This window comes from Callionymus lyra, chromosome 1, assembly GCF_982586985.1.
Source record: "Callionymus lyra chromosome 1, fCalLyr1.hap1.1, whole genome shotgun sequence".
NCBI classification, from domain to species: domain Eukaryota; kingdom Metazoa; phylum Chordata; class Actinopteri; order Syngnathiformes; family Callionymidae; genus Callionymus; species Callionymus lyra.
In genome coordinates, this window is record NC_141818.1 from 53,336,225 (window position 1) to 53,350,062 (window position 13,838).

At 38.2% G+C, this 13,838-nt stretch overlaps 1 protein-coding gene across 1 annotated transcript in view; it reads left to right on the forward strand.

Moving 5' to 3' along the window:
• The window catches only part of dapk1 (death-associated protein kinase 1), an 89,967-nt gene that overhangs the window by 63,714 nt on the left and 12,415 nt on the right, over positions 1-13,838 (forward strand). The window contains exons 12-20 of the mRNA XM_087812706.1: positions 1,135-1,254; positions 2,315-2,413; positions 4,086-4,184; positions 5,853-5,951; positions 8,257-8,454; positions 9,770-9,967; positions 10,694-10,792; positions 11,800-11,877; positions 12,836-13,055. Coding sequence (XP_087668832.1) covers positions 1,135-1,254; positions 2,315-2,413; positions 4,086-4,184; positions 5,853-5,951; positions 8,257-8,454; positions 9,770-9,967; positions 10,694-10,792; positions 11,800-11,877; positions 12,836-13,055 — 1,210 coding nt within the window. The remainder of the gene's footprint in view (positions 1-1,134; positions 1,255-2,314; positions 2,414-4,085; positions 4,185-5,852; positions 5,952-8,256; positions 8,455-9,769; positions 9,968-10,693; positions 10,793-11,799; positions 11,878-12,835; positions 13,056-13,838) is intronic.

The window sequence follows — 13,838 nt, forward strand, 5'->3', positions numbered from 1 at the left end:
GTCCTCCCCTCACTGTCCTCCCCTCACTGTCCTCCCCTCACTGTCCTCCCCTCACTGTCCTCCCCCTCACTGTCCTCCCCTCACTGTCCTCCCCTCACTGTCCTCCCCCTCACTGTCCTCCCCCTCACTGTCCTCCCCTCACTGTCCTCCCCTCACTGTCCTCCCCTCACTGTCCTCCCCTCACTGTCCTCCCCTCACTGTCCTCCCCCTCACTGTCCTCCCCCTCACTGTCCTCCCCCTCACTGTCCTCCCCCTCACTGTCCTCCCCTCACTGTCCTCCCCCTCACTGTCCTCCCCTCACTGTCCTCCCCTCACTGTCCTCCCCTCACTGTCCTCCCCCTCACTGTCCTCCCCCTCACTGTCCTCCCCCTCACTGTCCTCCCCCTCACTGTCCTCCCCTCACTGTCCTCCCCTCACTGTCCTCCCCTCACTGTCCTCCCCTCACTGTCCTCCCCTCACTGTCCTCCCCTCACTGTCCTCCCCTCACTGTCCTCCCCTCACTGTCCTCCCCTCACTGTCCTCCCCTCACTGTCCTCCCCTCACTGTCCTCCCCCTCACTGTCCTCCCCTCACTGTCCTCCCCTCACTGTCCTCCCCTCACTGTCCTCCCCCTCACTGTCCTCCCCTCACTGTCCTCCCCTCACTGTCCTCCCCTCACTGTCCTCCCCTCACTGTCCTCCCCCTCACTGTCCTCCCCTCACTGTCCTCCCCTCACTGTCCTCCCCTCACTGTCCTCCCCTCACTGTCCTCCCCCTCACTGTCCTCCCCTCACTGTCCTCCCCTCACTGTCCTCCCCCTCACTGTCCTCCCCTCACTGTCCTCCCCCTCACTGTCCTCCCCTCACTGTCCTCCCCCTCACTGTCCTCCCCCTCCTCGTCTCTCTGTGCACTCGAGCGTCTCAGCGAAGGCTCGCACGCCACAGATGGACGTGGAACTCTAAACAGTTTTTCAAGATGACTCCGAGTGTGTGTGTGTGCGCGTGTCTGTGTGTGTGTGCGCGTGTGTGTGTGTGTGTGTGTGTGCGTGTGCGTGTGCAGATGAAAGGGTCCGAGCATGTGACCTCGAGGATTACCGCTCACGAGATTAGATGATCTTTGAAGGGTCGGGGGAGTAACTGTCTCTCCCACTGGTCCAGGACGAGGAAGACTCCTTCGTGATGAAGGCCATCATCCACGCCATCAACGACGACAACGTGCCGGGCCTGCAGCACCTGCTGGGCTCCCTGAACAGCTACGACGTCAACCAGCCCAACAAGGTGATTCTCCCCGGAGCGTCCAAAATAAAGACTGATTTCCCGACGTTGTCCCGGAGACACGTCCAGGCGTCTCCTTCGCTTCATCTCCACTTCCAAAAGTATCCGTTTCAGGGCCGCCGGGTGTTCCTGAGCCAGAGTGAGAACTGTTTAGTCTTCAGGGTCGGATCGAGGCCACGGTCTCTGGAAGTATTTGAAGCATTTTCTAAAATGACTGAATTCAATAATTGTACGTTCAAATATTGAATATGGTTTTTTTGGTTTTGAATAATTAATTTTGAAAAATATTCACATTTTAAAAATGTAATGAGTTCATGAAACGTGTGATGGACTCTCTGCCCTCTTATCTTTGCTAAAATATAAAGTTTAATTTAAATAAAAACTTGATTAAAAGTATATTTTTTTTAAAACACAGAATTTGTTATTTGATTCCAATTATTCAAAAATAATTAGTTGTTATCAAGTAGCTCAGAATAATACAGTAGCCAGACATTACCAAACGAGTACCGAGCTACTGGATAATTATGTTATTATTATTGTTATGATATTATTTTTATTGTTACATTATGTTGTTGTTATAGTTTTGTTTTATATATATATATAATATTGTTATGAAGTAGCTCGGTGCTCGTTTGGTAATGTCTGGCTACACTAGCATTCTAACGTTTTTATATCGAATTTAAACGGCTATTCATTGAAAAAGTATTGAATTTAGACAAATAATTTGTGAATAATTGGAATCAAAATAACACATTTTATGTGTAAAAAAACAAAACAAACACTTTTTACATTTTTATTTAAATAAAATAAAGAAATCAACCTTTATCTTTTAGAAACGATTGAATACAGTTATTCTTAAATGCTTATTCAAACCTTGAACATTTGAAACGTTACATCCAACCATTCAATCTTCTGACGCTGATGTACTTGATGTACTTGATGTACTTGATGTACTCGATGTACTCGATGTACTTGATGTATCTGATGTACTCGATGTATTTGATGTACTCGATGTACTCGATGTACTGAAATACATTTGTATTCTTCTTTCATTTGTGTGCAGCACGGAACTCCGCCGCTGCTGATCGCGGCGGGCTGCGGCAACATCCAGATCATCGAGGTGCTGATAAGGAAAGGTGCAGGAATCCTGACCAGAGATAAGGTGAGAACTTGATCTAAGAGGGTTTAGGTTTTTTATATTTATATAATTTTAACCACAATCAATACACCTGCCCTTAAGTTTATGAGATTTATGTTCTATACATTTATATTTTTATTTAACCACAACATTTGTTTAACTTTACAAATATGGAGACATCAAGCTGTGCAAAAATAATAATAATAATATCGTCACATAATAATAACAACATAACACAATTGTATGATAAAAAATAATAACACTACAATAACATTATAGTAACATAATTATAACAACATAACACAACTGTATGATAAAAAATAATAACACTATAATAACATTATAGTAACATAATTATAACAACATAACACAATTGTATGATAAAAAATAATAACACTACAGTAACATTATAGTAACATAATTATAACAACATAACACAATTGTATGATAAAAAATAATAACACTACAATAACATTATAGTAACATAATTATAACAACATAACACAATTGTATGATAAAAAATAATAACACTACAGTAACATTATCGTAACATAATAATAACAACATAACACAATTGTATGATAAAAATAATAACACTACAATAACATTATAGTAACATAATTATAACAACATAACACAATTGTATGATAAAAAATAATAACACTACAATAACATTATAGTAACATAATTATAACAACATAACACAATTGTATGATAGAAAATAATAACACTACAATAACATTATAGTAACATAATTATAACAACATAACACAATTGTATGATAAAAAATAATAACACTACAGTAACATTATAGTAACATAATTATAACAACATAACACAATTGTATGATAAAAAATAATAACACTATAATAACATTATAGTAACATAATTATAACAACAACATAGTGTAACAATAATAATAATAATATAACAATAATAATAAGATAATTATACCAACATAACATAATGGCAAAAACAACATAACATATTAAAATATATGTAAATAATATTTAGTAATAAAAAAAAAAAAAAACACAACAATAAATGGTAGTAAATACACAGAGTAGTTTAAACACAGATACGTTTTTTTAGATTTGTTGAATTAGAATTTTATCAAACCAAGTTTCTTATTGTCTCTATGCATTAAAAATAAATAAAACAAATGGACAAAATTGAACAAATGTGAAGATGTTTCGCCCCAAACAGCAAATTATAAAGAGCCAACGAATTGATTATTAAGATAATTTCTGTTTTATTTGATCAAATTCATAAATGTAGCTCCAGTATCTGGGATTAATCCCAACTTTGATGCATCATGATCAAAGAAGACAGTTGTTGGAGGTGTGCGCTCTCTGTGTGTTTATACTTTACTACGATAATAAGACAATTGAGATGATGCTTTGATGAATAAATCAACTAATCGTTGCTTCAATGGTTAAAGCTCCGCCCACTTCAATACATATTTATAAACTTCCTGGTTGTACTCCACCCACTTCCGGTTTAGGCCCCGCCCCCATCTTAGCGCCGACAGTGACGAACATGTTCAGCAACTTTCTTGAACCTGCTGTGAGCGTAAAAGGAAAAAACAAATAAACGTCCCCAGAGACACGTTTGGATTGTGTGGTTGTTGTGTTGCTGTGTTCACGCCAAGACCCGTGGTTCCAGGTTAAAGGTCAATCCCTCCATCTCTCCTCAGAGCGGAGCCAACGCCGTCTACTACGCCGCCAGGCACGGCCACGTGGACACGCTCAGGTTCCTGCAGGACAAGAAGTGTCCTCTGGACGTCCAGGACAAGGTGAGAGACGCCGTGAAGCTGCAGTGGACAGTAGATGCATCTGCAGCAGCTTATCTGCTGTTGCTATGGAGACACGCCTGTGTGTCAAAGACTAGCTTTTGATCGTTGAAGTCGTTTCACCTGCTGCTGGTTCGACTGACGCTCAGTAAACTGATGACTGAGTTCACAGAAGTAACTACGACATAGTAACCAAAAATATACAACGTAAATACATGGTATAATAAACGTAGTATATAATAAAAGTATAATAATATAATAATATAACATTAAAACAACATTTTGTGTTATTGTAACGTTATTATTATACGTGATAATGGTAATAAAATAATAACAAAATAATAATAAAATAAAAACAATATAAATAATAATGATATAATAGCATAATAATATCAACAATTTAATAACTTATTATAACAACATAGTGTAATAATAACAATATAATAACATAATATAATAACATAATGATAACAAAATGTAATAATAATGACATCATAACAATGTAATAAAATTATTATAACAACAACATAATATAATAATTATATAAAAACAATATAATAACATAATAATATCAACAATTTAATAACGTATTATAACAACAACATAATGTAATAATAATATAATAACAATATAATAACAAAATGTAATAATAATGACATTATAACAATGTAATAACATAATTATAACAACATAATATAATAATAATGACATCATTACAATATAATAACATAATTATAACAACAACATAATATAATAATAATATAAAAACAATATAATAACATAATAATATCAACAATTTAATAACGTATTATAACAACAACATAGTGTAATAATAACAATATAATAACATAATATAATAACAATATAATAACAAAATGTAATAATAATTACATCATTACAATATAATAACATAATTATAACGACAATATAATATAATAATAATATAATAACATAATACTGTCAACAACATAATGTAATAATAATATAATAATATAATATAACAACATAATTTGACAACATAATGTAATAATAATATTGCAACATGATGTATTTGTGATACTTAATAATAAAATATTTAAAAATGTCATTATTAAGTAGTGCAAAAAAACAGAACAATACAAACACAACAATAATAATAATAATAATAATCAATAATAAACATTATTAAATACACAAAGTAGTTTAAACACCGATGAATTGTTATAGTTTGTTGAATTTGAAATGAATCTATAATAAACAACATGAAACCGTTTTCTTTTGAAATGTATCTTAATTATCTCTATATTTAATTATCTCAAGTTAGTTTTGTACTTTTTCATTAGTCATATTTGTGTTTTAATCAAATATTTGTGCATATGTTGACATTAAACATTTATTTTAAAAAGTATCAATAAAGTATTTTCGTCCACGACTTAAATCACCAATTCTTTTCTACTGTAATAGATTTATTTATATTTAATTAAACATTACATACTATTTATTTTAACGGTAAATAAATAAAATGTATTCTATAATAATAACAGTCTTAATACACATTCTGTAGTATTTTATAAATTCATATTATGATCACATTCGTTTAAACTTTCCATCTCAATATGTAAATAAGTCGTCATCCTTCTTAGTATCTGTTCCCAGCTCGATGTGTGACCTTTGACCTTTGTTGACCTCCAGTCAGGAGAAACTGCTCTTCACGTGGCGGCGCGTTACGGCAACGTGGACGTGGTCAGTTACCTGTGCAGCGTCAGCGCGAACCCTGACCTCTCGGACCGGGTAAGAGTCGTGTCATTGTGTGTCTCTGAGTGTGTTGTTGTTTAGCGTCTCTGAGTGTGGTGTTGTTGTGTAGCGTCTCTGAGTGTGGTGTTGTTGTGTAGCCTCTCTGAGTGTGGTGTTGTTGTGTAGTGTCTCTGAGTGTGGTGTTATTGTGTAGCCTTTCTGAGTGTGGTGTTGTTGTGTAGCCTCTCTGAGTGTGGTGTTGTTGTGTAGCCTTTCTGAGTGTGGTGTTGTTGTGTAGCCTCTCTGAGTGTGGTGTTGTTGTGTAGCCTTTCCTAGTGTGGTGTTGTTGTGTAGCGTCTCTGAGTGTGGTGTTGTTGTGTAGCGTCTCTGAGTGTGGTGTTGTTGTGTAGCGTCTCTGAGTGTGGTGTTGTTGTGTAGCGTCTCTGAGTGTGGTGTTGTTGTGTAGCGTCTCTGAGTGTGGTGTTGTTGTGTAGCCTCTCTGAGTGTGGTGTTGTTGTGTAGCGTCTCTGAGTGTGGTGTTGTTGTGTAGCGTCTCTGAGTGTGGTGTTGTTGTGTAGTGTCTCTGAGTATGGTGTTGTTGTGTAGCGTCTCTGAGTGTGGTGTTGTTGTGTAGCCTTTTTGAGTGTGGTGTTGTTGTGTAGCGTCTCTGAGTGTGGTGTTGTTGTGTAGCGTCTCTGAGTGTGGTGTTGTTGTGTAGCGTCTGTGAGTGTGGTGTTGTTGTGTAGCCTTTCTGAGTGTGGTGTTGTTGTGTAGCGTCTCTGAGTTGTGGTGTTGTTGTGTAGCGTCTCTGAGTTGTGGTGTTGTTGTGTAGTGTCTCTGAGTGTGGTGTTGTTGTGTAGCGTCTCTGAGTGTGGTGTTGTTGTGTAGCGTCTCTGAGTGTGGTGTTGTTGTGTTGCCTCTCTGAGTGTGGTGTTGTTGTGTTGCCTCTCTGAGTGTGGTGTTGTTGTGTAGCGTCTCTGAGTGTGGTGTTGTTGTGTAGCGTCTCTGAGTGTGGTGTTGTTGTGTAGCGTCTGTGAGTGTGGTGTTGTTGTGTAGCGTCTCTGAGTGTGGTGTTGTTGTGTAGCCTCTCTGAGTGTGGTGTTGTTGTGTAGCGTCTCTGAGTGTGGTGTTGTTGTGTAGCGTCTCTGAGTGTGGTGTTGTTGTGTAGCGTCTCTGAGTGTGGTGTTGTTGTGTAGCGTCTCTGAGTGTGGTGTTGTTGTGTAGCGTCTCTGAGTGTGGTGTTGTTGTGTAGTCTTTCTGAGTGTGGTGTTGTTGTGTAGCGTCTCTGAGTGTGGTGTTGTTGTGTAGCGTCTCTGAGTGTGGTGTTGTTGTGTAGCCTCTCTGAGTGTGGTGTTGTTGTGTAGCCTCTCTGAGTGTGGTGTTGTTGTGTAGCCTCTCTGAGTGTGGTGTTGTTGTGTAGCGTCTCTGAGTGTGGTGTTGTTGTGTAGCGTCTCTGAGTGTGGTGTTGTTGTGTAGCCTTTCTGAGTGTGGTGTTGTTGTGTAGCGTCTCTGAGTGTGGTGTTGTTGTGTGGCTTCTCTGAGTGTGGTGTTGTTGTGTGGCGTCTCTGAGTTGTGGTGTCAGTTGTGTGGCGTCTCTGAGTTGTGGTGTCAGTTGTGTTGCGTCTCTGAGTTGTGGTGTCAGTTGTGTAGCGTCTCTGAGTTGTGGTGTCAGTTGTGTGGCGTCTCTGAGTTGTGGTGTTGTTGTGTAGCGTCTCTGAGTTGTGGTGTCAGTTGTGTGGTGTCTCTGAGTTGTGGTGTCAGTTGTGTGGCGTCTCTGAGTTGTGGTGTCAGTTGTGTAGCGTCTCTGAGTTGTGGTGTCAGTTGTGTGGTGTCTCTGAGTTGTGGTGTCAGTTGTGTGGCGTCTCTGAGTTGTGGTGTCAGTTGTGTAGCGTCTCTGAGTTGTGGTGTCAGTTGTGTGGCGTCTCTGAGTTGTGGTGTTGTTGTGTAGCGTCTCTGAGTTGTGGTGTCAGTTGTGTGGCGTCTCTGAGTTGTGGTGTTGTTGTGTAGCGTCTCTGAGTTGTGGTGTCAAGTGTGTGGCGTCTCTGAGTTGTGGTGTCAGTTGTGTTGCGTCTCTGAGTTGTGGTGTCAGTTGTGTAGCGTCTCTGAGTTGTGGTGTCAGTTGTGTGGCGTCTCTGAGTTGTGGTGTCAGTTGTGTGGCGTCTCTGAGTTATGATGTCAGTTGTGTAGCGTCTCTGAGTTGTGGTGTCAGTTGTGTCCGGCTCTGAGTTGTGGTGTCAGTTGTGTGGCGTCTCTGAGTTATGGTGTCAGTTGTGTAGCGTCTCTGAGTTGTGGTGTCAGTTGTGTAGCGTCTCTGAGTTGTGGTGTCAGTTGTGTCCGGCTCTGAGTTGTGTTGTTGCTGCAGGAGCAGGAGACCCCCCTCCACTGCGCCTCCTGGCACGGCTACTCCACGGTGGCCAGAGCTCTGTGTGAGTCCGGCTGCACCGTCGACGCTAAGAACCGCGAGGGAGAAACTTCTTTACTCACGGCGTCGGCCAGAGGCTTCGTGGACATCGTGGAGTGTTTGGTTGAACACGGAGCTCAGCTGGACGCCACCGACAAGGTGATCAGAGACTGAAGAACTGTTAGGTTTAAATCTTGTTCAGCTTTGTTTAGTTATTTCATTTAATTCAAGCATTTCTATATTATATTATATTATATATATATATATATATATATATATATATATATATTTTTATAATTCAAAAAGGTTTCAAATTTAAAAAAAGAAATTAAAACATGGTTCTATATTCTTAATAATTAAAAAATACTTTTTTCTAAATTAAATACATACTTAAATTATGTTGCCTTTTAAATTCTATTATTTTTTCCTTTTTTTTAAAATAATTCGATTAAAAAAATTAAATTAATATATTGAATTTTAAATTAAGTATAAAAATGTTTTTTTAATAATTCAATTTCAAAAATACATATTTTTAAATAAATTCTTAAAATAAATAATTATAAATAAATATATATTTTAATTCGTTGCATTTTAAATTCTTTTTTTTTTTTAATCTTTAAAAAAAAAAATTTCAATTAAAAAAAAATTAAAACATGGTTCTATATTCTAATACCAATAATTGAAAATAATAATTTGGAAAAAGTATATATATATATATATTTTAAATTGAATATAAAAATGTTAGTATTACAGAGTAGTTCTGTACTTTATACCAAGTTTTTTTTTTTTAAATTATTGTTTTGTTGGTGTTTATATTAAAATATTGAATCTTTTTTCATTCAATAATTAAATATAATACTTTGTTTATCAAAAGGTTTACATTTTTTTTCCACCAATACTTTTATGTTCGATATAAAAAGCTACAAATATAAGAAATATTGAGAATTTTTTATTTTTTATTATTGGAATTAGACGATAAAACTGTATTCCTTCGTTCTTTTGAAAATATTGAATTTCTTTAAAGAACTAATTCAACCTTTGAATCATGGAGTAATTGAAGGATGAATTCTTCACCACGTCATCAGATCCCGAGTTCTCTCCAGCACCCCCATGGACCCTCCTACACTCTCCTCTTTTCTCTCACTCTATCCTCCCTCACTCCTCTCCTTATCCATCTGTCTACCCCCCCATCCTTCCTCCCAGCCGGTCAAAGCGGCAGGCCGTCAACAATGAGTCTGGTTCTGCTCGAGGTTTCTGCTTCTAAAAGGAAGTTTTTCCTCGCCATTGCTCACTGTACAGTGTTTTGTTTCTTGCTCTTTGTTGAATTGCTGGATCTATTTTTCCTTAATCAACTGTAGTCTTATTTCAACTGTATAGTGTCTTGAGATAACTTTGTTATGATAAGACACTTTAAATAAAATTGAATTGAAGGATAAAACTTGTAAGAGTGATAGTGATGCTGTCTTCTCTCCAGGACGGACACACTGCGCTGCATCTCGCCGTGAGACGCTGTCAAGTGGACGTCGTGCGTCTCTTGCTCAGACATCGCTGCCCCGTCGACCAGCAGGATCGCCATGGAAACATGGCTCTGCACATCGCCTGCAAGGACGGGAACCTGCCCATCGTGGCCTCCATCTGCAGCGGCAGAGCCAGCCTGGACCTTCCCAACAAGGTGTGTCACTCAGAGTCATTACAAGGACAGTTGCTCATAATGATAACGACGCTCTCACGAGCCCCTACTTTAGGACAAACTAAATGTATATTCATGTAACAGGAAGTTTATATCTTTATATCTCCTTCAACAAATCCATCTTATTATCTTATCTTATGTCACATCATGTTCTTCTCTTTATAATGAGTCATTATGTTTGGTTTATTATTGTGTAATTAGTGAGCCTTAAACACTCATTAAAATAATTATTATTTTGTAATAACGTTTATTCACAAATATTTTACATTTTATTGTGTGTAGATGTTTGATGTGTTATTGTTCCGTGATTGTGTAGACGTGTTATTGTTCCGTGAGTGTGTAGATGTTTGATGTGTTGTTGTTCCGTGAGTGTGTAGATGTTTGATGTGTTGTTGTTCCGTGAGTGTGTAGATGTTTGACGTGTTATTGTTCCGTGAGTGTGTAGATGTTTGATGTGTTGTTGTTCCGTGAGTGTGTAGATGTTTGACGTGTTGTTGTTCCGTGAGTGTGTAGATGTTTGATGTGTTGTTGTTCCGTGAGTGTGTAGATGTTTGACGTGTTGTTGTTCCGTGAGTGTGTAGATGTTTGATGTGTTATTGTTCCGTGAGTGTGTAGATGTTTGACGTGTTGTTGTTCCGTGAGTGTGTAGATGTTTGATGTGTTGTTGTTCTGTGAGTGTGTAGATGTTTGACGTGTCGTTGTCAACAGTACGGTAGAACTCCTCTGCACCTGGCGGCCAACAACGGAGGTCTGGAGGTGGTTCGACATCTGTGTCTCGCCGGAGCGAACATCGATGCCGTCACCAACGTAAGTCTGACCTGAGCTTAGTCCAGTTTAGTTCTTGACATGAACATGTTCTTGACACGTTCATGTTCTTGACATGTTCATGTTCTTGACACGTTCATGTTCTTGACACGTTCATGTTCTTGACATGTTCATGTTCATGTTCTTGACACGTTCATGTTCTTGACATGTTCATGTTCATGTTCTTGACACGTTCATGTTCTTGACACGTTCATGTTCTTGACATGTTCATGTTCATGTTCTTGACACGTTCATGTTCTTGACACGTTCATGTTCTTGACATGTTCATGTTCATGTTCTTGACACGTTCATGTTCTTGACACGTTCATGTTCTTGACATGTTCATGTTCATGTTCTTGACACGTTCATGTTCTTGACATGTTCATGTTCATGTTCTTGACACGTTCATGTTCTTGACATGTTCATGTTCTTGACACGTTCATGTTCTTGACACGTTCATGTTCTTGACATGTTCATGTTCATGTTCTTGACACGTTCATGTTCTTGACATGTTCATGTTCTTGACACGTTCATGTTCTTGACATGTTCATGTTCATGTTCTTGACACGTTCATGTTCTTGACATGTTCATGTTCATGTTCTTGACTCCAAGACTTGATTTTGAAGCTGACGTCAGCGTCTCTGAGCTTCTTGGTCGAACCTGTTTCATAAACTGTTAGAATGAAATATTGTAAAACATCACCTGCTTTTATTCTGTAAATATTCTACGACATCTTTTCATGATCCGGTTCCTTTAAGTCTCTTTATTTTAGATTCACTCGCTTCACATCAAGTTTATGTTTCACTCATTTTTCACTCAGCAAATAAACTGTTAAAGGTTAAAGGTCATCGATCACTGATCGAGCCTGGACAGAGAAACCATGAGGAACTGAACTGATTCAGATTTAATGAACTTGTACTAGAAAACTGACTTTTCTCTTCTTCTTCTACTTCCTCTTCTTCTTCCTCTTTATCTTCTTCTTCCTCCTCCTCTTCCTCCTCTTCTGTCAGGATGGAAAGACGGCGGAGGACCTGGCGTCTGCAGAGCATCATGAGAACATTGTGGTCCTGCTGGGGAAACTGAAGAAGGTGATTAAATTATTTTTTTTCAAGCATTTCTGTGAACACGGAGGTTGTTTTAATCAGAAGTAATTAACAGTCGAGCTCCTGACGCGTCTATTCCAGGAGCGAGTGTTAGATTAGAGATCGTGAAGTGTGTTGATGAACACTCGCTGTGACCTGAAGCTTTGCTTTCAACTCTAGAAACTCTACAAAGAATTGTGTAATGAATGTTGTTCTTGAGTTACCTTTCTCACTACTACTTGTATTACCATATTATTATAGTTTTACTACTAATTACTGTTTCATGACATTATTATTATTTGCACAACACGTTTGATTAAATCTTTTTTTGTTTCTTTTAACTTGTTGTTTTTTCTTTTCTCATCGTTGTAAAAGCAATTCTTCAGTCATTTGTTCATTGAAAGAGTGAATTTTAATTAATAATAAACTATATATATATATATAGAGAGAGAGAAAAAAAAACATAGTTTGATATTCTGATTAAAATAATTCCTAAATACATTTTCTAATAAGTTTTAATTCGTCCTCTTTTAATTAATAACATTTTTATAAAGATGTTGATAGAATAAGTGTCACTAGACGATCAAGTTGCTCTGTTGGTTTAGTCTGGCGTCGCTATTTTATCAACATTTTTATATTGAATTTAAAAGACAAACAGAGTAAAACATGTTTTATTGACATGAAGTATTATTTGAACCATTGAAAATATATTTTCTAAATTCAAATTTCTTTTAAATAATAATAATATTGAATTTAGACCATTTTAACTTTTGATTAATTATTCTCAACCTTTTTGTTTTTACACATTCAATGATTTAACCCTTGTTGTTATCTCAGGGTCAAAGTGACCCGAAGGCCCGGTTTTATTCAATATTCTGATGCCATTTGTGTGTGTGTGTCCGTGTGTGTGTGTGCGTGTGCGTGTGCGTGTGTGTGTGTGTGTGTGTGTGTGTGTCGGCGACAGGACAACCACAAGCTAAGCTACGTCCAGCAGCTGCGTCCCACGCAGACGCTGCAGCCCCGGATCAAGCTCAAGCTGTTCGGTCACTCCGGCTCGGGGAAGAGCACGTTGCTGGAGTCGCTCAAGTGCGGAATCCTGCGCAGCTTCTTCCGGAGGAGACGCACCAGCAGGATGAGCAACGGAGGACGACAGCCGAGCTCGCCCGTCAACTCCAAACCTGCCGGTCAGTGAGTCCACTTTACCGTCCGCCTCAGAGGACAACGTTGTCCGCGGTTCAATCGTTTCTCAGTGCCACGTTAAAAACACTTGTAAAAGTACCACAAACTACGGCTGCACGATATAACGAAGAAAAATATCGGTATCGTGATATTGGCTCGTGTGATATGCATAACATGTGCAATAATTTATATTTTATTGATCGATCAAATCAAGCATTTCTTAAAAACACACTTCGACCAATCAGTGTCACGTTCTGTAAAGTTGTCAATTTGTACTTCTATGTCTCGTTGTTGTTTACGTCTCCGTCCGTCTGTGAACTGTGCAGCTTGTTAGGCTCGGTTGCTATGACGACGCGTCTTGGCTCAGTATATCCACGGAAGTAATACTAACTTATGATCTAGTCAAACACTAGTGATCCAGTGAAGTAATACTAACTTATGATCTAGTCAAACACTAGTGATCCAGTGAAGTAATACTAACTTATGATCTAGTCAAACACTAGTGATCCAGTGAAGTAATACTAACTTATGATCTAGTCAAACACTAGTGATCCAGTGAAGTAATACTAACTTATGATCTAGTCAAACACTAGTGATCCAGTGAAGTAATACTAACTTATGATCTAGTCAAACACTAGTGATCCAGTGAAGTAATACTAACTTGTGATCTAGTCAAACACTAGTGATCCAGTGAAGTAATACTAACTTATGATCTAGTCAAACACTAGTGATCCAGTGAAGTAATACTAACTTATGATCTAGTCAAACACTAGTGATCCAGTGAAGTA